The sequence below is a fragment of the Melopsittacus undulatus genome, chromosome 3, assembly GCF_012275295.1.
Source record: "Melopsittacus undulatus isolate bMelUnd1 chromosome 3, bMelUnd1.mat.Z, whole genome shotgun sequence".
Taxonomy (NCBI): Eukaryota; Metazoa; Chordata; class Aves; order Psittaciformes; family Psittaculidae; genus Melopsittacus; species Melopsittacus undulatus.
In genome coordinates, this window is record NC_047529.1 from 91071880 (window position 1) to 91098823 (window position 26944).

Below are 26944 nucleotides of genomic sequence, written 5' to 3' on the forward strand. Positions count from 1 at the left end.
CTAGTCTCTTGCAATAAGGAAGATTCATCCTGTTTGTCAGGACAGAAATGCAGCTGGTTAAGCAATCTGCACACTGAGAAAAGTCTGCCAACATGCTGTTTCCCAAACATTGCAAGGGAAAGCACCGTTTCAGAAACAAACATCTCTTTCAAGTACACAGTGCATTCAAATCACACCACAACATTACCAGCAGTTAGCAAGACAGACTGTGACATGTCCAAGTCCACAAAAATAACAAGTGGCCCAGACAGAATTCCAGTTTTCTTTTGTACCTAATACCTTCTGCTTTTGTAATAAACTGCCAAGTACAATTCAAGACAGCAATGAAAACACTAAATTGCAGTGAAGGTGTCTTCTGTGAATTAACAACTTTGTGGTACACTGAATTCGTTCACCTGTAAGTCTTTAGTTTTTTCAGGTGTCCTTTCAGTCCCTGTGCTTTCTCAAGCACCATGCTTTGCTCAGAACTATCACCAAAAACACGACAGGTGAATCACTGTGTATAATGCTCACGTCTTGCCTACACAGCTCTCCTTTGCTGTCCCTGTGTTACACATTCTCCACTGAATACTCTTTCAAAAAACCCAAGTCTCTCCCACTCTTCAAAGCCAAAAAACCCAAGTCTCTCCCATTTTTCAAAGCCCAGCCAGCCATCAGAGACTGCAAGATTGGACAAATGGACTACACAGGGGAAAACAGAAAAAGCAGACTGTAGCTGACCAGAAAAATCATGCAGATACAGGCAGCCAGAAACTCAGAATTGTTGACATCCACTACTGCATTTATGGAAGCCATCCCTTCCTCCAGTCAGGACCATTTCAGGCAGAAAACACAAGTGAAAACCTTGTCCAGCATGGATCAATCTACCACTCCAGAAAGCTCTCTCCCATCCCCAAGAAGCAGGGAATTGGCATGACCAGGGATTGAACCCAAAAGAACAGAGGACAAACATCATGCTGGAGAACAAGCAAAAGTGTAAAGGATCCTTACCAGCATCTCACCACATACAAAAAGTGACAGGTTAACATGTGGGAAGATGCTGCCTCAGAGATCACAACAGCCAGTTTGTTCATCAACCCACTCCCATCTTTCATGCCCGCTGACCACTACAGCTAACTACTAAGCACATCATTTAACTGCATGCTTTCAGTAACACACCAAAAAAATTGGTACCATATTAAGAGCATAAGCTTTCTTCACCTCTCAAACAACTTTGACTAAGTCACTGATAAAATATTATTGTATGTAACACATGAGTGAAGTAAGCTAAGGGAAGTTTCACAGTACCTGGTGAAAAAACTCCACTTCCATCTTCTGCTGCATGGTGCTTGCACTGTGTAGACAGATTGTCAGCAGAGCTTCTAAAAGTCTGATACCTTGAAGTGCCCACTCAGCCTCTTCTCTTACAGAAGTCTTTATCCCTTCAAGATTGGCAACTGAAGTAATTGGAGCGTGTCCCCTACTCAAAGAGCCATCATAGGAGATGCATTCAGGCACCAGCTGTTCTGCACCAAGACTGTCAGAACTATCAAGCTCCAATTGTGTCACCTCTCTGCTTTTAGCCAGCTGAGAGTCATCCTTACTGAGAAGCTCACCACGAGGACTCCCATGTGAACTTCTGCTGCTTTCACTCAATACTCTCTCCCTCTTTCCTTGCTCCTTTTCCTTATTTTTTGCAAGTTCCTGAATTATAAGAATTATTAATCTATGGCATGCTTCAAAGCCTCCAAGTCTATGGAATTGTCTCTGGAAAACTGAACTATACAAATAGATGCAACGACACATGGACCAAATATCTGCAGTCCTGTGAATATGTTCCAGAGAAGGCAAAGTAAGGCTTTCCAGTGACAGATATGGTAATTTTTGGCCTAATGGCTCGCTAGCTGTACTATCATATCCTGACGTATCTTCCGAGTCATTAGCTGAATCCAGATCACCATCTGCTTCTTTACTTACACATAAAAAAGCAACACAGAGGAAGAGATTTATTGTGGTGACATGAACGTCTTGGCTCACAAACTTCTTCTTTTTTGGGTAAGCCTCTTTCAAGCCAGCGTAAAACTTGCTCAGGCTTTGAGGAACTTCAGAAACAGCATGCTGGCTACAAAGAGAAGCAGGCAAGATGGATGTAGATTCTTGTTCGCTGTTCAGACCTTCCAACTCTGCCATTGCTTGGTCTTTCTGCTGATCACCAAGGCAGAGTATCAAAGTCTCTAACACTTTCAAAGAATGGCTTCTCAAAGCATCTAAGTAATTTAACTCAATCATTTGATTCACTCCATTACAACTCAGAAACAAGTCTCTAATAACCCTGCAAGAGAAAGCACAAGAATTACCTTATAAATCAGCCACAAATTCATCCAGTTCAGATGACACAACCAAAAGTAACCCTCTGTTCTACATACCTAAGTAACACCAAGGACTGATCATGTTTGCAGTAATTTATAGCTTATAAATGTACATTAAAGAGAAAAGGAACTTGTTTGTAGTACTCTAGAATCCCAAGTAAGTAGCATTCAACTGGTAGGAGAAAATTCAATTTTTTGTAAGATATAGAGTAGGAAATAAACCTCTGAAATGGAGACCACAAAAGATGCAGGATATTCAAAACATTAAAAGATGTTTAATGAACTTTAATTATGACATTTGCTCATTAGTGGTACTTTCCCTACTTCTTTCTGAGCAATTGGAACTAGTAAATCTCCTTCAGTTCTATGGCTTAACCAGAAAGTAGAGATGCCTTCTCAAATATCTTGAAGACTTAAGACATTTTATTAGCTATATCTATTAGTTGTGTGGATGATGTATTTCAGAAAGAATTTAGGAATACCCTTCAAGCACAACTTTTGTGCAGTTCTTACAACATATGCCCAATGTTAAAAAAACACAGCCTTTCAGTATATTTGTTTCCAAGTATATTTTCCCTTCTTCCCATTACATTGAATTAATTCAGAATTTGGGGTAAAGATTGACAAGCTTCTTAGTGTACTATGTTTGCATGTAGACATCCACCTTCTATTCCCCCTCATCTCCTTCCCACAGGGTCATCTTTTACTATAACCAAGTTACACACTCTAGAATCAAATGAATCATTTATATTCCCATCTTTAAGCCAGTAGGAAATAAATAGCATATATTAAACTTTTTTAAATCTAAACTTCTCTTACCTCTTTGCCACTACATGCATTCTCAACAAAAATAACAGCTTCTGATACATTTTACATTTTTATCCTAACAGAATGTATTAAACAATCCTTTACACAAACTGGAATACTAGTCTGTTGTCTGTAATTGTCTCAGATAACCCTACTAAATTCATTTGAGTTTGCTGGGACTCCAATAGAATATGTCAGAATCTTTTCTGCACAACAGGACTCATTCATATTCTGAATAAACTTCCAGCTACTGTATTAAACAACTACATCAATTCAACAATAAGCAAGAATATTTTTATTTCATGCTTCGGAACAAAGCTTGGGGGTGGTTTTCTTGGTTTGGGTTGGGGGGGGTTGTGTTTAGTTTTTTTTTTTGTGGGTTTTCTTTCGGGGGGGAGGGGTGTGTTTTGTTTTGGGGTTTTTTTGTTTGTTTTGTTGGGGTTTTTTTTCTATGTTTAAATGAACAGGATTTTTCAGGTTAGGAAACAGTTATTTCAAGACAACTAAACCTCTCAACGTTGTTTTTGAAAGGTGATAAACAAATAAAAACCTAAGTAGTCTAACTCTCACACAAAAGTGACATGTCAATCTGTTCAACATACCTGACTCACTTTAGCATAAGGAATAAAAAGGCAAAGAGCATGTCACATTGGACAAAGGTTTTTATTTGTTTCTACACACTTTGGCTTGTTAAAAGATCATAACTCATCAGTATAGAGCCCTCACTGTCTATGGTTTGTGAATCTAGGATTACATCTTATGTTATTCAAGCATTTACCTTGTTGCCATCACTGATGCAATATCCAAGTGCTGCCTACTGTCCAAATAAATCTTATGTTCTGATCAGTAACAAATATACAAAGTTCTGTACATAATCAAAAGATCAACCAACCTGGATTTAAGTAACACTGGGAGCATCTGCAAATAAATCTGAAGTACTTCAGAAGGCAAACACTGGCTATGGTAACTGCATGTGCGTTTATCAACTGTAGTTGGTCCAAGTTGTTGAGCATGGCAAGCCAACTCAACTCCTCTCTGAAGAACAGGATTATAAACACAGTTATATAGTTTCCATTGGACCACTGCATTTCCCTTTTGAATTAAGTGGCAAATATGGCTTGCAATCTGCATGCCCCATAGTTTGTCTTCTTCAAAAACAATGTCCTGATAAGCCTCCAGTGCATGCCATCTCAGCAACACATCTTCAGATCCAGTGCTAGGCAGAATTCCCTGAACTCTGCAAGAGGAACTAAATGCTGGACCAAGATCACTACAGTTGCCCTGCAAGGCATCTTCCAACTGAGCAAGCTGATCACAGTCCACAGTACATATATTGCATGATGCCTGTATAATTTTGGGTGGAACTTCTGCTCCACCCAGCTGATCCAATATGAACTTGTTAAGGATATTCAGTATGTGCTGTTGAAAGTTTTTTAGTATTGGTAACTTGGAAGCATGAAGCAATGGGACAATCACAGACTTTGGATCCATACAACAGCATATTCCTACATTATGTACACCCAAGAGAATTTGCACACTGGTACTGCTCAAAGAAACTTGTTGCAACAAGTGCAAACACTGATGTGCACAAACAGCAATGCAACAGCATCTGTCAGGATACTGAATTTCACCATCAGCAGTTTCAAAGGGGGTTTTGGATGCTTGGGTTTTAAAAGTGGATACAGAGAGTCCGGAGAGATCTCTGTGATGATGCATAAAGTGAGAGTACTCGCATCGTCTGTGCCGCTTTCTTGTACACATTGATTGATGAAGCTGTTCCGATTTTACTTTTTTGACAGTGCTGATTATTTTCATTATGCTGTTGATTAGGACTTTCAAATGCTCTGAGGCTTCCTTGGTTACTCTTTCATTCTTCATACACAGCCATTCCATCTGAAGCACTGTTACTTCAAACAGCTTAAATCCCTGGTGCTGTATGAACTCGTGAACAAGATCTATAGCTTGACTAAAGTAGAATGGATTGGAGGCTGCACTTTGTAGGCAGCATATCAAAATCTGCAAGACCCCTTCTATAACCTCAGGTAGAAGCAAGGCTCTGTGATGGTATCTAGAAAATATGTAGTCATCCTGAACTGGCTGGTGTAGTGTTTTCTTGTATCCTGGAACAAAAAGATCAGGTTGCTTTTCCAAGGAAATTCTGATTTTTAATGCTGCTTTAAGTAAGTCTGTTAAATTTCTTCGTAAGTTGTCCGGCATGGTTTCTGTATTGCTAATGTCTAAAGATATGAGATGCAGCACTGTACGAAAAAGCATCCTTTGGATCAGAGCTACAGGTTCTTCTGTCCACCCTGTAGAAATTACCTCATTTTCTGTGTTACTACTTAGATTGTAACAGTCTCCAAATTCTGATAAGAACTCAGTCAATGTGGGCACCACGCTAGCCAAGAGAGCAGAACTGTGATTCAAAGCAATATCAAATTTGCACACTTTCTCTAGGAGAGACAGTAAGACATGGCATAAGTCAAAAGGAGAGTTATCCATGTTGCTCTCAGCAATCCCTGCAGCTGGTTCCCTCAAAGTCTCTTGGTTTAGCTCTTGTGATGGAACAATTTTGCTGGAATTTTCTACATTAGGGGCATCAGGATGAGAATTTGGTACTGCTTCTGCAGATAGGCCACCACTTCTACCTACAAGGTAGCTGTCCCTAACTGGATGTGTTAAAAAAGGCTGCAGCAATTGGGAGCGTTTGTGTTTCCTGATTACAGTAGTCTTGTCATCAGAATTGCCTTCCGAATCTGAAGTGGACAGCTGAGATCTCCTTGCATCCCGCACAGAGTAACGATGGGTGGTTTTGCGCAGACGCCCACTTTTTCGAGACCGAAGATTCAGCTTTACAGATGGCTGAAGAGATGAACAAGTGCTTCCATCCAAGCCTAGCTTTTCCTGAGTAGATTTCACAGAACTTGAATTATTCTCTTTGGTCAGGCATATGTCTGCTGTAAAAGGTATACTAAAGTCTGTTGAAGCAGAAAGAGAAAGAACATTAAAGGAACATTCAAGAATATTATGCAAATAAAATTTTTAATTTTAGAGTTTAACACTCCCACCTTAAAAATATTAAACATTCGTATCTTAATAGGCCATGGTTTTGTATATACCTATACCTGACATTTTCAGTATAAAAAATGTCAACAACTTATGTTTAAGAACCATACTATTTTTAAAGCAGAGATGAATGAGTTAATTTTCTAACCAGGGTTAGAAATCCACTAAAGGGTTTCCTGAAACTTTTTTGTAGCCACAGCTATTCTATCCTCTTCAGAAAAGATGTTATCAGGGTAGATGAATAGACAGTTGGTAAGCAAAGGGAAGAAAGCTTTGTCTGAAAATCACAGAATGGTTTGGACTGGAAAGAACCTTAGAGATAATCCACTTCCAACCCCCCTACCATGGGCAGGAAGGACACCTTTCACTAGACCAGGTTGTTCTAAGCCCATCCAGCTTGGACCAGAACACTTCAAGGATAGGGCATCCACAAATTCCTGGGGCAACTCATTCCAGAGCCTCACCACCCTCACAGCGAAGAAGTTTTTCCTAATACCCAATATAAATTTACTCTGTTTTGACCTGTTAGAATCTTTTTTGCCTGTTACACATAGGCTATAAACAATATAGCCACAAGCATCCAGTTGTATTAATTTAAAATTAGATAAGTTAGACATACTAATACAGAAGTAAAAAAAAAATAAAGCCAATCAGTAGGACACAAACCATGACCTCCTCTATTAGTGTAATGCAAGAAGTTTTAGGCAGTTACTCCAGCAATATTTACTTCGTGTATACCCTTTGATACATTTTAAGTCTTGCTGTCCGCACTACCAAATGGCCCTACCCCCTAAGGGAAGAAAAACCGCAGAGGGGAAAAAGAAAGAAAAGGTCTTGTTCAGCTTTATGATCCATTGTCACTCTTTGCAACAGAGCTGCTATAGGAACTTGGTGCATTACCCACAGCCCTCCTAGAATGCATGAAAAAAATTGTTTGTGTGCTAGTAGTAATAGAAAAGATAAATTTCTCTACCTAGAAACAGTGAAGGTTTTCACATATAGAGACCTGTCTTTACTTCAGCATTCATTGTTCCAAACAAACAACAGGGGGAGGTGGCAAAGACTAACGTTTAGGGTGCTAAATATTCCCACTAAAGTCAAGACAAAAAAAAAATTCAACTACACCATAAAAAATAGCAAATATAAAATTAAACTTGATTCAATGGGCAAGAAGATTTTGAAGAATAAAATGCAAGTACTATCAGTTTATTTGTAGTGGCAAACTCAGATCATAAATTGTTTGAAAGTGCTCTTGGATTAAATCCATTGCCATTCTTTTGGTAGTGACAGGACTGTCTCTGGATGCTTTGGGCAGGGAAACACTCAGCATAGCACAAAAGCAAGCAGCTCCCATCTGCTAAGTCTAGCATCCTGAAAAAATGTGATAGCTCACAATAACAGCCCCCATGCCCACAAAACTGCCAAAGCCCACACAACAGCTACAAACAGGTGAAAGAGAAGATGCTTCCATGTGCAAACAAGGTGGTGCCTTGCTGTTTCATAAGGTCATAGTTATGTTTGGAAGAATCATCATCTGCTTTGGAGGCAGGAATTTAACCAGGAGCACTTAAACAAAAGATACTTCCCAAACTGAGAAAAAAGCTGCCCAAAACAGGTGGACTTATTTCAGTCCAAGCAGATAAAAAAAAAAAAAAACCCAAACAACAAACCAAAAAAATTACACACACACACAAAATATTGAAAACCAACCCCCCAAAATACAACACATTGATACAAAAGCATTTTAAACTATTCCTGGAAAAGTCACTAAGCTCTTGTATGATAACCAAAGCATTTCTTTAATTCAGTCAAACTTACAGGAGCATCAAATAATGCAACTGAGTAAGCAGGAAAGTTTATTATATAGTAAGTGCTATGAAATTGGTATTTTAAATACCACAAGTCTATAAAAATTAATAAAAGCATTCAATATGCATTATTTTAAAAACAGCAGCAAAACACTAGGAGAGGTTCAGGTAAGAATCCTTAGGAACTCTCAGACAGGAAGCTTTATTTGCTTCATACTCTTTTTTTTTTTTTATACCCTCCAACAGGGAAAAGAATGAATCACACAAATGTAAAAGTCCAAAAGAAAAAAGCCAAGCAAACAAAAAACATCACCAGCATTTCATGGTTCAGTGTTTGCAGTTTATTTTTTATTATCACATAATCACAGAATCCCAAGGGTTGGAAGGGACCTTGAAAGATCATCTAAGTCCAACCCCCCTGCAAGAGCAGGGTAACCTAGAGTACATCACACAGGAGCTTGTATCCTTTTCATTTCTTTAATTCACTCTAACTTTTTGGCAGTTGAATCCTTGTGATTTGATTCCTCAACCTGCACATCCATTTCTAACACAGAACATCATATTTTCTAAGGAATGCAGCATGGTTCTTATAATGATTTGGTATTACTCTATTTTTCAAGGCCTGCCTCCTTGGTAACATCAGTCTTCCTTCATACTCTGTTGTCTGCTGTTTGGCTTTAAGCTTATTCTGCACTTCCCATTTCTTCAATTTAAGAAAAAGTCTCTCATTCTGTCTCTAGTGTCAGCATGTATCACTTTTTTTTCCCACAAAAAGAATCAGTATTCTTCTACTCACCATGAAACCCATGACATTAGCAAAAATATTTACTGTTTCAAATCTCCCCTGTATCACCTGAAGAGAAAAACTCACCACCATCAAACTCAGCTACACAGTAATACACACATTGCCTTTCACACTGACCAAGAGCATTTACCTTCTCTGTACAATTTCAGTCTTCCTTGTATGCTGGCAGAACATTGGTATTTGTATTTAAATTCACTGCAGAATCCACATCTCAATTCTGTGTTAAGAGGATGTGTATTACAATGAACTACTACTCTCTAGTCATTAATCCCAGGCTCTGAAGTAATACATAAACCACTTTTGTTAGGTACTTAATACTGTAAGTGATAAAACATACCTATTGCTTTTTCTTCTTGGACAGGGATTTTCCACACCAATGGCAGAAGTGACAGAAGGAGGGTCAGAAGTTCTTCTCGACACGTCAGCTCCTATGTTAGGAACAAAGTAGAAACAAAACGTTTTGTACTTTTAAAAAGTAGATTGGCCTTTATTTTACAGAGTTATTCAACGTTCAGTCCCCTCAGCCTTTCTGTTTTTTGTGCACTTTAGAAGTAACCTTACTGCAAAGAGTGCTATAATTATTAACTAGAGCCAATCAGAAAGCATCCAAGATATTTACTGTGCCTCTGAAACCATTTCTATACAAAGCTCTCCTAATCCCTCTTGTTGAGGTAATTGCCCACCCAAAGAACAAAGCCAGAAAAGCCCTAGCAAATAACTTGATTTAAACAAAGCCACCAGGAAGACAAGTTTGAAACTTCTGTAGTTTGAAACAATGTAACTTAGAAAAACTTCATGGGAAATGTTGTACTTTCTCCAAAACAAAACCTTCAGCAAATAAAAAAGTCTGTATTTACCAAGTGATGCTACTGACTCACTATAGAAAGGTGAGGTTTTACGGGAGGAAAGAGGGAAGATCACTTTGAATTAAAATAAAAAACAAACAAAACCCCCCAAAAGACCCCAGAAACCTCAAAAAAAAACCAAACACAAACAAACAAAACCAAAACCAACAGAATAACCACTAAACCCTACTGGGGTTCTAAGACTTATACACCAAGAATTTCAATGCAGAGAGGAACAGTAGAAGGCACAGAATTCAAACACAGTTCACTTTCAGGGTACTGCACAGCACTAGCAGAATGGTTTCAAGTCCTAAGGATCAAAAAGCTGACTTCAGCATTTTGGCCGTTTACATCATTCAGGGATATGCAGCTGAAGCAACATCCTTCTCAAAAACTCAAGGTAGAAATGAAATTCAAATGTATGGAGATATGCAAGTTAAATCATAGAATCATAGAATCATAGAATAGTTAGGATTGGAAAGGACCTCAAGATCATCTAGTTCCAACCCCCCTGCCATGGGCAGGGACACCCCATATATATCAAATATATAGACTTATATGTAGTCAGAGCTACATAAATAATAGCTAATATTTGTCTGATGATACCATCATTTTAAACCAAAATTAAAAAATATATCTAAAACTATTGATACAATACAATGAAACCTGAACAGTAACTGTTTTTTGACTGGAGGGGAGGCACATGGAATCCCCCATTTAACTGATCTATGAAAGCCAGCTGTTTTTCCAGCAGCTCTAATCCTGAAGCTGTTATTAACAGCAACTATGCAGAACTCAAGTGACATCTAAAAAACCCCACGGCTCTACAGGTGGGAAGGAGTCTTCTTAGCTATTACACATAATCACAGTGTTGTGGATTATACTTTTCAGCCAGTACACCTATTAGGAATCTGCAGTTTCAAAGCACAAAAATTTAATGAACATCTCATCCTAGTCCATTGCTTAGCACATATCCAAGAGCATTGAAGAGGAAGGAGAAGACAAAGGTATGGACATTAGCAGCTACAGAGATGTGTGCTAGACTTTTTATCTAAAAAAAGTCAGTATAAACTGATTGCCTCTTCTAAAATGCTTTCTCTTCTGAGCTCAAATCACAAAATATTTCCTTTCTATTACATTCAAAAGCAAGTTACTTTACGAGTAAAACCATCTCATGGCACATGAACAAAATAAAAACATATATATTTTATTATTATTACCTTAAACCAGGAGGACCCTCTCAAATTAAGAGCCATCAGTTTGCACTGAGGGCTCAGTAAAGACTCATTCTCTTGGAAATTCCAACCCCTTGCCTCTTTCCACCCAGCTACTGCACTTGAGCTTCACATGCACCTCAATTAGACAGAAGTTTAGCAACCATCAGCATCAGCCAGCAAACAGGCATGATAAGCTATTTTTTTCTTTTTCCTTTCTTGTTGAAGGACAGAATGGAAGTGCAAACATAACCTCTTGAACTCCTACTTGTCACAATTAACTCGTACACTGTCATAAAAAGGCAAGAAAATCAGCACTAAGCCAAATTCACACAGTCCAAGCTCAATAAAAAAGTAATAACCTGGTAAGTATTACCTGATCAATAGTTGAGTTCAGTGTGGTAAGCAAAATAAACCCACGGCCTTGAACCAAGTATTGTCCCAGTGCTGCCATATGAGTTTCTTCTTCTTCATCTTCCTTGGCCTCTGCCCTCTGCACCACTGCATTGCACAGCCTGTTGACATCCGTCAAGAATTCCCGTGCCAGTGAGTTACTGGCACTGCTCATGTCTGAGCTGTAAGTAGACAAAAACACAGAAATTAAACCTGTCAGAAAATACATTCCTTGTGAAAAGAGGACACGGTGGAGGTCGGGAAGAGAGGCATGTTTCTTCTCTGTACCCCACCCTACCTGCCTCCAAGGCATGGAGTGTCTATAGAACTAAGGAATAAATATTCTAATGCAGGTGGGAGGGAATGGGAAGGATAACCTTGGATAATTTCTTTTATTTCAGTGCAACTTTAGCAAACAGCTCACAACTCCAAACACTCATTTTATAAATCTATCTGGTAAAAGCCTGTGACACACAGCATTGTCTCCCACTGCATAAATGAAAGCTAATGACTTTGTTTCAGCTTTTCTTTGTAACCTATATATTCGAGCTTCAACCTTTTTCTGTTTCTAAAAGGTATTTGACCTAAAGTATAAGGGGAAATCAGACACCTCTTACACAGCATTGTACAGAAAACATGTTCTTTAATAGTTTATTTGAATACATTATCTTCCATCACATTATGTATTCCAACAGTACACGGATTGTTCCAAGGGGGGGGGTGGGGGGAATGGGGTTGGTGGAAATAAAGTAGTTAAGATAAATGTGGGAGTTTCATAAATACAACACTTTAGATTTACCAACTTGGTGTTTTCCCTCAAGCAAGACTGAGTGGGTGGCAGACACTGCTATAGTATACTTAAGTCAAGACATAATTCTATTGAAAATAGAATTTCCAGGAGAAAATTCCAAAAGCACTGGTACTGTTTTCCAAACTGAATTGTTTTACTTTAGATAATGTGCACAAGGCCCTCAACACTTTGTCTATTCACTTTTACAAAGAAGCATTTTTGGTTTTTTCTCATGCCTCAGCATTCTTTGTTGGTCAGCACTAGTACATGTTGAAACATTTAAACATGAATCAAACAAAACAAGAAATGCAAGACACAGCTGTAAAAAACTCTCAAGAGTATCACTGAGGAAGGAAAAACAAAACCAAGAATCAGTGACAGCAGCTACAGAAACCAAAACATTTAATCCACATAAATCCCACTCAATTGATACTACAGCATATTGAACTCCTTTAATTTCTGTATAAACAGCTGAAGTAAAATCTTAAAAAGTCAAATATTTTCTTCATATGCAAGCATAGAACATGCAACAGAGCCAAATAACTTAAAATATAACATTTAAAAACAGCAGATGGATTAATACTGCTTGACCAAGAAATATGTACATGCAATTATTAGGTGAAAAAAAAAAAGACCTTTTATGAAAGCTCAAGTCCATCAGCACTACAGTGGTACAGAAACTCGGTACAGTACTCAGTGGTACAGAAAGCTCCTCCTATGGACAAGACTGAATACTTATACCGACATTCACTGTAGAAGTAATGGGAAAATTCTTACCAGAATTACCTTGCCAGCTTAACACATTTATCTTCTATGTGGAAGAAAAAGCAAGTATGTTCTGGAAACACACCACCCTTGGATCACCTGTTTTTAAGAAGAGAAGAATACAAAGAAATTGCATCTTACCCATGATGTTTTTAAAACTCATTTAAGATACCTATATGATGTTTAAGAAGAGTCCTGGAGGGGTTTTGAGTTTTAAAGGTCTAGTTTTCACTTCTACCTTATGATTGAGCACAACCAAAATCCTATGGCAGAGAAAATACCTGGTGCATGTAAGGTAAATTAACATAATAAAGTTCACTAGTTTTTAAAATGTAAGATGTGGTTGGTATGCAAGTTTAAACACTCCCCTCCAGAAGCAGTATGAATTTTTAGTGACTACAGCCTGCATATATAACACTTGAAGCACCTGCAGCTCTAGGTACAAGTGATGGATAGTACAGGAAGCTGAATTATGCAGTCAGGTGCTGACACAAATGCATTTTAAACCTGTCCTATTTTGTCCTAACAGACAACCAATATATTACATTAAGGACTGGGGAAGATGCAATTAAAAAAAAAACAAAGGATCAGAACAGGCAGTGCAGTCCATCCCCTTCTCCATGGAATATTTTAAGCTATCGCTATTTTATCTGCAATTACTCTCTAAAAAAAGACTATGATAACTGTAGGAAGAAGCAATCTCCCAGTTCTCTCCAGAATGGCCAGAAATGACAAGACAATTACACCTAGGGCACGTTCTAGCAAGAAAAGTCAGAAGAAAGCAACACATACACCAGCCCTGCTTTTGTGATCGCTGCACAAAGGGCAAAAAGATTCTCTAATAACTCAAGGAAAATGACTGCGATAGAGAGAATACATTCATGAAGCCCTAACATCCCATGTTCCTTGCTCTAAGCTAAACTGTCAAAGAGTGTGTTTTTGATTTTAAAATGAAATTTTCAGCTTTACACTTAAACTGTGATAAGCACAAACGTTACAGGAAAAATGTCCTTAGGGAAGGAGGGAAATGCTAGGTTCCCCAGGCAATTTCCTAATATTTGCTCCCTGCTTTGAGTGCAGGGGAACAACACTTTTCATCCACAGCCTCACAGAAAACTAACCTGCCCATGCAGCTATCATTCACAATTCATTGCAACTGATCAACTTAAGCAGCCAGTGGTTTAACAGTTCTACCAGGCTATTAGAAGATGTAAAAATATGCTGTTCATCAGGTTTTAGTGTCCTTCAATTTGAAAATTCAGTCTCCAGGTTTCCTGCATTGCTTGAACTGCTACATGGATTTAACATATACTGCCATATTCTAGCAAAAGGGTAAATTCTCAGCATCAGTGTCAAGATGAAAGAAATTTTATTGATGTTAATGCAAAAAGGCATCAAGCATGGCTTCTTAAGGCAATAATTTCATATATAATTGGTAAAGAATCAAGATGCTCTTATCTATAATGCAGAAAAAATAATGTAAAGTGATACCATGCTGGATAATTAAGAGCTTCTTTTAGAATGTCTCACTCCAACAAGTGCTAGCTACTTCTCAGTTGTACCTATCTCTGTTTCCGCAATTAAGTTATAAAGTGGAATGACAGCACAAACATGTCTTTGGAAACAGATCTCATTATTCATCCCACCAAAAAAAGCTTGCATATGCACAGACAACCTTCTTCCCTTTCTTATTTCCCGACAAGTGAGTCAAGCACTTAAAGCACATTGCTTTTCAAAGAACTCAGTGAACAACTCATCCTGCTGATGCTGTAACATAACAAACACTCTGTAGAGGTGTTTTCTAGGGGGGTTGTTTTTTAAAAACAATAAATCCACCCCTACTCCAAGGTTTCAGCTTGCCTGTCAGACTTCTGATGCAGATTGTCATATGCTGATACTACAGCCTACAGAGCATTTCATCTCACCCCAAGAAAGTATACCAGCCAACTTGCTTCAAGTCAAAACTACTCTCCTGCAGACTTTTGTTTAAAGTGACACATCTTTAACTGCCAGGTGATACCTAAGCAGATGCTACACAAAATGCCCGTACTGAGGTAGAATGCCTTCACCCCTCATTAGACATCACAGGTCACCTTAATTAGGGAAAAAGCCCAAAATCTAAACCATCACACATTAAGCCTTATGAGAGCAGAAAGAAATATACCAGAATCTCAGTTCACAGCACAGAGATCAGTCCCAATGGGACACTTGGAAAACACATTATCTCAGGCCTTCCTATAACTTGCCCTGGAAAAATATAGGCACACTCTTAAATTCCACTTCACCTCTAGAAGATTATTATTATCAGATTTCGTAAAAAACACAGCTACTATTGTTTATTTCTAAAATGAAAAACTCACAAGCTTTAAAGGAATAAATCACTTAACCATGAATAATGTGACATTCACAGTTAATCTGCCCTCTTTATGCCCATCTTTCTATCATCCTCATAATTCTACTTGTACCACATCTTCCCTCTGGTCCCTTTCTCCATCAGCTCTTAAGTGACTTATTTCTATTTGCTATTGTGGTATAAACTGATTTCCTGCACTTGAAGCTGGGTTTTTTTTTTCTGAACTTATTTCCACTTTTATCACATTGCTCATTGGTTGGGCATCTCAAAGTACAGGAATGCCTTGTACCTATTTCAGTGGACTTGAAGCCTTTAAAAGAAAAGACCGAAAATCATTCTTTAAATAATTTAAAGGATAGAATTCAAAAACAAGACCAATTTAGCATTCTTGAACACTGAATCATGGATATGCTACCTTTACATAGTGCTAATAATTAGCAACATGGGAAATACAGAAAATGCAACAAAAGCCTAAGGTCAGAGCTAGTACTCTGTATATGAGAATGAACAGGTCCTTTTACTTGGCTATGTTTTCAGCAATTCATTGCCCAGAAAGGCCTGGAATGTCCAGTAATACAATAAGAAGTAGTATTAAATTATTATAGCAGCATTGTAATAAAATATAGTACTAAGCCAAATCAAGTCCAAATGCGGTAATACTAATTTAAATTACTACTTTCAGTAACTGTTGTCCAACAGCTACAGCAAGAGTAAAGGAGAGGCAGAAAGTTTGATGGTGATCACCAGGTGACACAACAGCTCCACTTAATGCTCTATTAAACCTTCCTGCCCATAGACTTTTTGTTATAAAAGTCTTCTCAAAATGTTAGATTTATAGCACTAGCAAAAAAAAAAAAACAAAAAAAAACAAACAAAACTACTTAACTAATTTCTGTTTGTTGTGAAGTTAATGTCAAATTTCTTCAAATGGCTCATTACTGAATAATTGCATCAGTCTAAAATGAACATGCCACTGAGTGCTGTTCACACAGCTTGACTGCCTAAGCCACAGGGTTAATGTACTAAGAAAGTAATGTATGGCACATCTGAACAACCTGCAAGCCTGAGTTTGCTGTGGCTAACAACTTATCTTCAATAAAAGCAGTCTTTTACCAGGTTATGTGGGCATCTCCATGCACCAAAGAATTATAGCCAATCTCATGAAAAAAATAAATTTACAAGAAGCTATTTCACAGGTCATGCAAAGAAGAGTAGAGAAAATATACCTTACACGATATATTTAACATATAATTAATTTACCTCCCTAGTTTTCTGTTTCAGATGAGAGACAAACACTAACCATGTATGGCATGGCTGCAAGTGCTTTTGAGTACAAAATATGATGAAGTTACATTTGTAGCAGGCATTAATACTTTGCAAAACATAGTTTCTATAAGCCACTGTCAACCCGGTTATTTCTGGCCTCCAGTTCAAAGGCTTGTAGCTCTTTTACCCATTCTCTAGAATAAAGTATATGTGTATATGAGTCATCACTGACCAATAAACACTACATTTACTTTCTACAGTATTAGTTCTATTTCAAAAGTATTTGCCCCAGACTCACTGCTTGTACTTCACATTTATGCTCTGGAGAACACGTGTGTGACTTCTTCAATGACTTTAACATTAATATAATTATATAAATTATTTTATTCAGATTTACTTCGGGGTTAAACTCTCAATTACCAGAGGAGAACAGGCATAATGAAGAACACCAGCACATTATTAAAACTAAGACACTCCATAATAGGCTTTTGTAATTGTAGCACCAACTGCCAGGCTTATTACAGAAACAAAGTTTATCTTGCTAGTAGCTGACACCAAATTTAAAGAAGTTTGTCAACAATAAGGGAATATTACGATTCATTTCTCTGTGCAAACTGGAGACATGAGAGTGTGCAATAGAAATATGATTCTAGCATGGCCTGGAGCATACACTACAGTGCAGCTTTTAAGTCTGTACTTAGTGGTGAAATGCAATTAAAGCCTCAAGCTATCATGTTGCTGAGATCAGCACTGTTCATTTTCTTTTTGATATCATTCAAAACTTTAGGCAATCTACAAACAAATACGTAGCTGACATTGCAAAATAGGTTACACAGCAGGAGCAACACACAAGCCTTTGAAGAAAACAGGAACCTGCAATTCAAGCAGAGCATCAACAGAAAACTTGAGATACTTGAGATGTTTTGATGCCTTGTTTTACAGCACAAGGCAATCAGCCAAAAGCTAGCTTGTAAAAGGCAGGGAACATTTGCTAACCATCCAACAACACTGATATTCAAAAACATGAGCAAACAATGGCAAAAACAAGACACTTCATGTTTAGTTCTTTCGCAAAACAGAGACACCAGACAGCACTTCAGCTCCACAAAAGAGCTCATACTTAATTTCCAGCCACCTTCTCTCTCCTTTCCTATTATTAACTATTTGGAGTTACAGAACCAGATGGCTTATTAAAACATACTAAGGCAGTGTTGCTCCAGTCATTAGGTTGCATATGCAAAGCAACCTCCTAACATACAGAATTTATCATAAGACTGCAGGTAGATGTTCATTTTCTTAGCACAGTTCTATTTCTGAGAAAGTCCTTTATTTTATTAAGGTCTTCAGTAGCTAGCTTTCAGTCTTCTGTGTAATTCATTAGATGAGTATAACATCCAAATAAGTTACTCAGAGTCTCTCCCCAGAATAAAAAGCTGAAAAATAAAAATGCTTAGTACTTCTGGATAAATAGCACATGCAATGTCCCTTTAGCTAACCAGGGAAAAGTTTGTCAAGTTCACAAGATGGTAAACAAGCGTTATTTTAATGAACACTGAAAGACATATTAAGATCTTCATAGCAATGGTGTTGCTGTGCATGCAGGTGCGTTTATACATATATAATCTTACTAATATTACTTCTATGTAAGATCAGAAGTATATTTAACTCCCACCTAACCTATGTGGGATGCTTGCCTTACAATACCAAAGTATTTTAAGCCTCCTATAAGTATGTAGTTACTTCTGTTCTGCTGCCTACGTATTAAAACAAAATTTAATCCATGAAGCTCAGTGCTTATACAATCTAAGAATTAGAAAATTTCTGTCTCTAAGTGGACGTGAAAGTATTGTATCTTCCACTGGGGGGGTAAGGGGGTGTTAAGGAATTACATTATCTAAGCTTTCTGAAAATAAAAGTCTTTAAAGTAGTAAAAATATTCATTTTCATATTGCATATAGTCAGGAAACCCTGCAACATGGATGGCTAAACTAACCATTCCTGTTGTAGAATAAGAATGACAAGGAAATAAAACATCATACAAATACTATGCTAGATTTAAAACATTAAAGAAAGAGGCACTTTCCAAAATACCTGTCAGATATCTAAAAACAAGTCAGCAAACTCGCAATTAGAAAACATACTCAAGGCTACAGGCACCCAGAGATATACAAAGTGGCATTACATGTACAAACAGGTCAACTCAGTTTCAGAGGCATCATTCTTCTGATCAAGACCCAGACCTGTGGCACACTCCACTGAATATAAGTAAAGAAGAAATTCAAACTCTTCCTTAACCCCAAATCATTTGCCATGTACTTTCAGGCCTCTTGTTTTTAAACAATTAGAAATGAAGCACATGGATAATTTCTTTGGGCACAAAGTTTCTTCCAGACCACGCTTCCCAAACTTTGGCAGTTTATTTTTTTTAAAGGTAACCTGAAATGTATTTGCTGGAGTTTAACTTGATTCCTTGGGTATATTCTGATCCATAAGTATTTAAGTCATGCTCTCCCTAGCGTGTCCATTTCTAGAATTTCACCTTTCTCTAGCATAATTATTGGTAACAGCTCTGAAAGAATGACAGAAGCTCAACTCAAAGGCATAACAGATTAACATATATGCAATACTTTTATAGATAAAAAAAACCCAAAACACCTCATTTACCCACAACTATGTTTTCCTGTTCAACAGTTTCCAGTGTGATCTTAAGACATGACTTCCATTAAATGAACTCTAATTTGCATCTCCAGTGTTTCCACTGTATACCATCATTTCATTAGTCTGTGTATCTGACAAAGATATCTATTCCTTAAATGCAAAATGTACTAATGGCCACGAAGTGCACAAGCTTGTCCTACAATGGCACTGGTGGATATCATCTCAAACCAGCAAGTTTCCAATTTATTAGCTGCCACTGACTGTTGAAAAACTGTAACTAGTATCAGCACACAGGTGACTGGAAACAAAGTCAAGAATATTAAGGTGTAATAAACTGTGCTCAAAGGCTGACCGAAGAGGGACTACCAAAGCTGTAAGATAACTTGGCAAGAAAAGATCAAGTGATAAAAGGTCTGAGCACCCAAAAAGGAAGCCGGTTCACACGCAAACTAACTGCAGACTTTTCCACATAGAAGCAACGTACCAGAGATCTAAAAATAAAGTTAGGCATATGCAGTTCTGTATGATGCTTTAGAGGTCTATAATTCCAAAGGTTAAAGCCACAATCATTATGATTATAATGAATATTCTACTTCTGACAACCAGCACAAAGTTCCAGGCAGAACTCAGGATCTCAACAGCCTTAGCCTACCAAGGCCTCACAATCTGGGGAGAGAATGGACAACTGTATATATATATCTATATATATATATATAGTAGAAGCCAACCTACATGTTACTCCATCCTAGCAAGCTTTAGAGATTGAGAGAGTTAACAACCCCCTCTCATTTAAATTCCTCTTTAGTGTTAGCTGTGCTCAGTCACACCACATCAGCAATGTAATACTTTGGAACATGGACAACAGCTTTCCATGTCTTACATGAAATCCCTAGCATAATTCTGTATAGTAACTCTACTTTGTTCATTGGTCTGCTTTTGTGATGAGAGTAATTTTTATGAATATCTCATTAAAGTCAATCCAATGATTTTTTGATGCAGCTTTTAGTACATCATAAGCTACTGAGACATTTACGGCAGTGAAATACAAACAGCATTTCATCAACGTTTAACTACAAGTTCTTGTCCTACTGGATTGTTAAGTATTCACGATTTGTTCTTCATTTAAGTCTACTTGCAAAAAAAAAATAATTTGTATTACCTGCTTACCTCATGACAGGGCTTTTACAAGTAGATCATTCTGTTGCTGTAATTTCAGATGCTTAAAAAGTGAATTTGTGAAACTTGACACATATAGCACCACCAAACCCCATTTGTGCTTAATATTTACTTCTTAGAAAGTACTCTTACCTTGGGGAACCAGAATTAAATGACACTTGACTATTTGTACAGCACACTACCAAAAATTTTGACTACATGTACCAACATCTAAGAAAGGGGAAGGGAAAACGTGTTGGCAAAAAAAACCACATTTTAGTTTTGTGTCATCCTAGTTTTTCCACATAATACCTACTTGACATATCTGACCCTTATTTGGAAAAAGGGTTAGAATAAGATGTATAGGAGTCTTTGGTGCAGTTTCAAAAAGTGTTCACTGCAATGACAACAAATGCAAGCTGTCATAATGGAACAGTGCAATGCAGTATCAACTATATGCTAAGAAAGTAGCACCAGAGATTAAGCAATCGATGACAGGAAGGCTGTTCTTGATAAAATTCAGAAGGTTATCAGGTTCTGCCTTGAGCTATGAAGATCTGTATCCCCTTTACAAGTTAGCAGATTACCAACAATTTCCTCCTTTTGAGTCTGTATGAAATATCACTGAGGTTGAGTTAATGGCAAAGAACCCCACAGGCTAACTGCATGTTACAAAAGTGCTTGGGGACAGCTTCTCAAATAACATGAAATTTTATTTAGTCATCAAGCAATACAAAACACCTGTGAAAGCATTTGAGTCTGAAATGAAGCTAAAGATGAAAGATGATTCATCTACAAGATAAAATGTACAGCACTAATGAAAGAAGCTCTCAAACAACCACCTACACACTCAAGTAATGCACTGAGCCTGTACATACACTAATCAAGTTTATATTTAGCTTGTGATCTTATACTATCTAAAATCAGTAACTATAATATAGTTAACCACATTAAATCCATTCCAGTTCATTTAAAATTTCCATATTTCAGACCAATGCATGCAGGCACAGAGAATAAACATTCCTTAGATGATGTATGGGGAAAGCTGAGGGACTTCAAAGATAATCATCGTAACATTAAATGTGTTAGAAACAAGTATGCTTGCGATCATGGAGACCAACTATAACACACTGAAGAATACCAACGTGTTACCAACAGCATGAAAATGCTAAAGCAAGCTTTGCTAGTAGAGTTGAAGACAAGGATATGTTCTAGAGCTTATCTGGAGTTCCAGAGGACAACACCTGAAAGAAACACATGATACTAGAGAAAGGAATTAACAAATATTCCACCACAAGACAGAATCAATGCAGAAAATAAGCTGTGTGAAGGATGAAGATTTGTAAAATCATTCAGCAGGGAAAAGGCTGAAACAGCATAGCTCCCAAGTAAGCCTTTTTCTGAACACCACTCACAGATCTTCTCCAAATTAAAATATATACAAGTAATAGTCCTAAACATTCTTTCAAGCTTTAGGTTTGATATTTATCCCATGCAGAGATGACAAACCAAGCCTCAACAGCCATGCTTGCATAGCAATGACTAATAACTAAATCTGGAGATCAATAACCTCCACAGACTCTGTAGGGTAAAAGGAAAGCTGCAGGCTACTACAGGTCAGTCAGAAGTTCAGAACCTCTCCAGCAGCAAGCCTGCACAGATCATGTAGACTTTGTGAATGCCTTCTTACATTAATCTACAGTACAGCAGATGGCATGGCCTCCAGTATAACTGGCAAAATCACTGCAATTGTGACCACACTACAAGCATGAATCCACTGAGTCTACCTGGAGATTACTTTAAACAACAGATGTACCACTCAATGATCATATAAACCTTTTCATAAATCATGACCATAGAAACTTTCTGCAATTTAAAAGATTGTAAGTTTTGATTGCACCAATACTCAGACACATGAAAGAGGCAAAATGAAGTTCAGCAGTACCTTGAAGCACTTCTGCTGAAGGGATATGAATGAGCAAAGGCTGTGATTGAAATTGAAAGCTTAGTTGCTAGAAGATTCAAACTAGAAAGTAAAATCTTAGTATCATGTTCAAAGTGCCCACTGAAAGCAATTAAATGAGAGGAAGGCCAATGATCAGAGTTAACAAGATGACAACTAACTCTGTTTCTGGGACTTGGAAACTGGCGAGTTCTACAAGCAATCAAAAGTAACTTTTATGAGTAATTAAATGCAGACAAGATAGCAGGCAGCCATGAAGGTGGTATTAAAACTGATTTTTTTTTACCTAAATATCTGAGAGCTTCATATGCAGTTATCCTCGAGAAGCTCAGTCTGACAGTTTCTTAGCCAAGTACAAAGAGCTTCAGTCACTTCAGGGAAGCAGACCCTATGCTTCCCCCAGACTATACAGAAAAGAAGTATTTGTTCCAGCTGTGCTGACCCCTCTTGAACTGAACTGCCCCCAGAAGACCCAGTCATCAACCAAGAAAGCCACAGGCAAAATTACTCATGTAACATCTCACTTCAGGTAGCTTTCCTCCAGTGGGAGTACAAAGAAAGAACAGCTAGGATTTTTATTTTATTCTTGAAGTTTAAACAGCATTCAAGTCAAGCAGTATAGAGAAATTATAATCAATAATTATACTTAATTTCACATAATAATGACTTAGAGTATAAAGTTTCACAGTATACCTACTACTAGACAAATATTTAAGAAAATTTTGAACCACTGGAGAAAACCCTTAATTCATAATTCAACAATGCACAAGATAACCAAACTATGTTTAAGAAGTCCCCAAGCTAAATGCCTATCACACATGCACACACAGGACTGAGAGACAGGTGGGGAGATGGGTGAAGTGTGCTAGGTGAAGGCCACTTACACATCCAGGCAGTACTTCCAGTAATCAAACATAACAATTTTTCTGCAAGTGCCAAGGATTTAGCAGGACTCCGATAATCAAATTGACACTGTAATTGGAATAATTTAGACTTCCAAAAATAGTTATAATTAGGAATAACTTCTGGAGTTGAAAGGACCCCACACAGCATTTCATCTGTATATCCAGACAAAGGAAATTTTGCTTTCCTTTAATCTTTTGTTAGTTGAAACGTAAAAATCAAGAAAGAAACTGCACACTCTTCAGTGACTCAAATATCCCTTGAAAATTCAAAGATGCAAGTAATACAAAGATAAATACATACCTCAGGAAGCAAAGTCCTACATTTTGGGGCTTTTATTTTGTTTTCTCTACAGCAGGTCATAAGAATTTTTGCTCCCAATTCTTGGAAAATAGGTTTGTTAAACTCTTGCCTTCCAATGGAAAAATAGGAAGGTGAAAGACTTGCATTTTTTAGTTAATTTGAGGACTATTTCAGTGTCATCTTAAATTACTGAAGCAAAACTGGACAAAATTAAACTTCTGAAATATCATAATAAAAGTATAATGAAGCTGGACTTCCATCAGTTGCTGCAATTATGACCTATCAGGAATATTTCCATAAGTCTTAAATATTTTCCTTACCAATTCATTCTTTTCCAGAATTAAGAACTATTGATCTTAATAGTGAGAACTATTCATCCTTTCAGACTGCTGTTGCTGTTACTCATTCCTCATCTTTCAGTTACTACACTAAAATTTAACCAAATCAGTTGCTTACTGAGGTTAACAGATCTTTGATGCTTTTTGCCATTTAAGTAACTGACATTCTCACAATCATCTCTGAACTGGAGAAGAAAGCAAAGAGTCAAAGTAATCCCAGACATACATACATGCATATATTACAATTTTTCACCACCATTATAATGCCATTTTCCAGCAAACAAAAACAATGACTTTAAAGTTAGCTCAACAATATGAAGTAGTCAGCTTAACAGCCACTGCAATTCTTCATTACAGAAGCCTGGCATCTCCTTAAAAAGGAATAAATAGATATTAATGAGGTCTTGCTGATGATGGCTGTTCACTCCAAAGGACTTGAATTCACCTGCAGAGGACAAGCAAGCATGTCCTGGACAGCAAGCACTTCCTGGGGTGACAGAATCCTCTTACCAGATCATTTCACCCTATGTTCCCTCTGTACCCTTCTGCCTGCACAAGACAAGTATTAAAGCCAGTTTTGCTTCAGAATTCCTCTATGTGCAACTTTATCTTATTTGAAAAGATACTATCATGAAATTGGCAAAATTCTTCAAGTACAATGGAAATCAGCTCCTTGCAGAAGCTACAAGGGTGTACAACTGTACATTAATAAGGACATCTGGTCTATTAAAAAAATCACTAACAAAAAAACCCCAGAACTGATAGCTTCCTCAAGTTTTGTTCATATTTCCAAGTACTTGCTTATGCTCTTTGAGCTTAACTGTAAGGGGAAATTTACAAAAGCAGCAGCTTCTTAAAAGTAAGTGTTCAGTATGCAGTTTCTCTTTTCTGATATTTATGTATCAAATGTCTTACTTTCCAACAGCTCTTATACTATTGTTCAAGGTGCTGACAGTTTCTTTTCTTGTCTTAAACTGCATTAAAAACTGATGCAGAGACACAAGAAAAACATACAAGGACTAAGAGAAAGGAAAGAGCAAAAGAAGCATTTAAGAATTTTAATTATTATTAACCTAACAGAAAAAAAATCTTTTGATTAAACATTTTAATGGAAAGCTGTCTTTGAATACAATAAAAAAAAAGACATCTAATAGGGGAAGGAGAAAAGGGAAAGCAGAGTGACATTAAAAAAGCTCCTCTTAAGAAATTTGTATGGAGTCTTACAAGCCAAGTGATGACTGGCTTCCTGAGGTCTCATTTACTATTAACTTTGGTTTTAGAAGTAAAGGCATTGAAAGCTATTTGCTGTTAGCTTGCAAGATTCTCAGTCGAAAGGACAATGAGCGAAAAGAATAAACTTAAAATACCCTACAAACAGCCGACTTTTTTCCCTCCTTATTAATGACAATATATGGAGGCATTCTATTTTTTCACTCACTCTATTTTAAACATCCACCAGAAATTCTCAGTGCCACTAAACCACAGATTTTCTAAGGTGTCCAAGAGAATACTTTATTCTTTCCACTACTGGTCTGTGAGTCTACAGTTAAAAGCAGGAAGGAGACTAAGCATATTTTCCCAAATTCCTAACACAGTGCAACCCTGTTGTGATAAATGACTAAAACAGATGTCCCTGCTTCTTTTTCTGTCAAAGGTTGTCCCAGCACCTCATAAGCAACAGTACAATTGTTAGTGATGCAGTCTTGTGTCACCAACTCTAAGCTTCTCTAGATTCTAATAAGGGTTTTTACTGATTCATGTAGCACTACTACAACTAAGAAGTCTCACATCCACACTCTTCTCTACCCTGTTCCCATTTATAACCACATTAGATGCCTTTCCAACTCCTAGGTCACTGTATTTGGTGATGTCATCCTCACTCTGAATTTCTTCAGCTGCTCTGCTTTCTCTTACACAAGTTTTATTCTCCCAGTGATGCACCTGCTTTCCCTGCCTTCTCTCACACGCGACAGGTAAGTAAAAGGCAGCTCTTCAATTCATTTAGGAATACCAGGTAACGTCCAACTCTATTCCCCCTTCCTCCCCCCTCACACATTCTCCCCACGCTCAGAAACTGCCTGGAAGAGTTCTCATTGCTCCTCTGGTCATTCATCGATTAAAAAAAAGCAAAGGATGGTTCAGGTGTTGCGACTATCGCATTCCACGTCCATCAACATTATCGCGTTTCTCTGGAAAGCCCAGATCTGTTTGCCTTCAATTGCTATCTCCTGCCTTCAACAAACGCCTTGCTGCCAGCGAGGCTTTGCTCTCCGGTACTGCACAAACGCGTCACAAAGCACAGCCCGCCGTAACGCGGAGCCCGCAGCATTCCGGCAACACGTGAAAGAAGGCAAAATACACATCATCCGCACACAGGGAATACATGTTGCTTTTCTGTAAAAGCAGAGGTCACAGGCAGGAAGAACCGCTGCGGGCCGCAAACCGCCTCACCGAAACTACCAAACACGAGGCCAGCCACGACCCCCGTCCCTGTGAGGCATGCGGGAACCGAGCGAGAACTCCCCCACCATCCCCCGGCTGACGGACAGCGCGGCCCGGCAGGGCCAGGCCCCTGCCCCGGGAAGCCTCGGGGCGGGCAGGGCCCCGCCTGCGCCACCAGCGGCCGCTTCTTCCGCCTCTCACAGCCGCCGCCGTCAGCCTGCTCTAAGCCGCCTTCAGCAACCAGCAGGCATCTTCACACGGCCGAGGCGGCCGGCGCTGGCTGACAAGACAGCCCATCCGCCCCGGCCCAGGCACCGCGGCTGCCTGCCCGTGGCGGGGCGCCCCTTCGTGCTTGTGCCCTCAGAGGTGCCTGTCTCCCACCCTGCCCCTCTCCGCCAAGCGAGCCCCCGCATCGCGGGACCGGAGGCACCGAAACCCACCGCGCCCTTACCCGCTGCTCTCCCCACCAGATCCAGCACACCCGGACCCCAGCTCCGCTCTTATCCCGCTGACAGCGTCCCGGCAGCCCATGGCGGGACGGCCCCGCCCGCCCTCGTCTCCCGGGCAACGCAGCTCCCGTGGCCCCGCCCAGCCCCTAGCCCCGCCCCGCGCCCCACCTGACTCCTCCGCTCCTGCCGCCAAGGCCGCCACAGCTCCGCCAGCTCCGGTGCGCGCGTGGGCGGTATGACGCGCTCAGCAGCAACCAATGGACGCCGCCGCCT

At 38.6% G+C, this 26944-nt stretch overlaps 1 protein-coding gene across 1 annotated transcript in view; it reads right to left on the reverse strand.

The window, feature by feature from the left end:
- LYST (lysosomal trafficking regulator) overlaps positions 1 to 26735 on the reverse strand; it is an 80796-nt gene extending 54061 nt beyond the window's left edge. Inside the window, exons 1-6 of the mRNA XM_005145994.3 lie at positions 26674 to 26735; positions 12854 to 12940; positions 11270 to 11468; positions 9172 to 9262; positions 4048 to 6133; positions 1288 to 2311 (exon numbers count right to left, since the gene is read on the reverse strand). Of these exons, the coding sequence (XP_005146051.2) occupies positions 1288 to 2311; positions 4048 to 6133; positions 9172 to 9262; positions 11270 to 11461 (3393 nt within the window). The 5' untranslated portion in view covers positions 11462 to 11468; positions 12854 to 12940; positions 26674 to 26735. The remainder of the gene's footprint in view (positions 1 to 1287; positions 2312 to 4047; positions 6134 to 9171; positions 9263 to 11269; positions 11469 to 12853; positions 12941 to 26673) is intronic.
- Between the last annotated feature and the right edge of the window lie 209 nt (positions 26736 to 26944).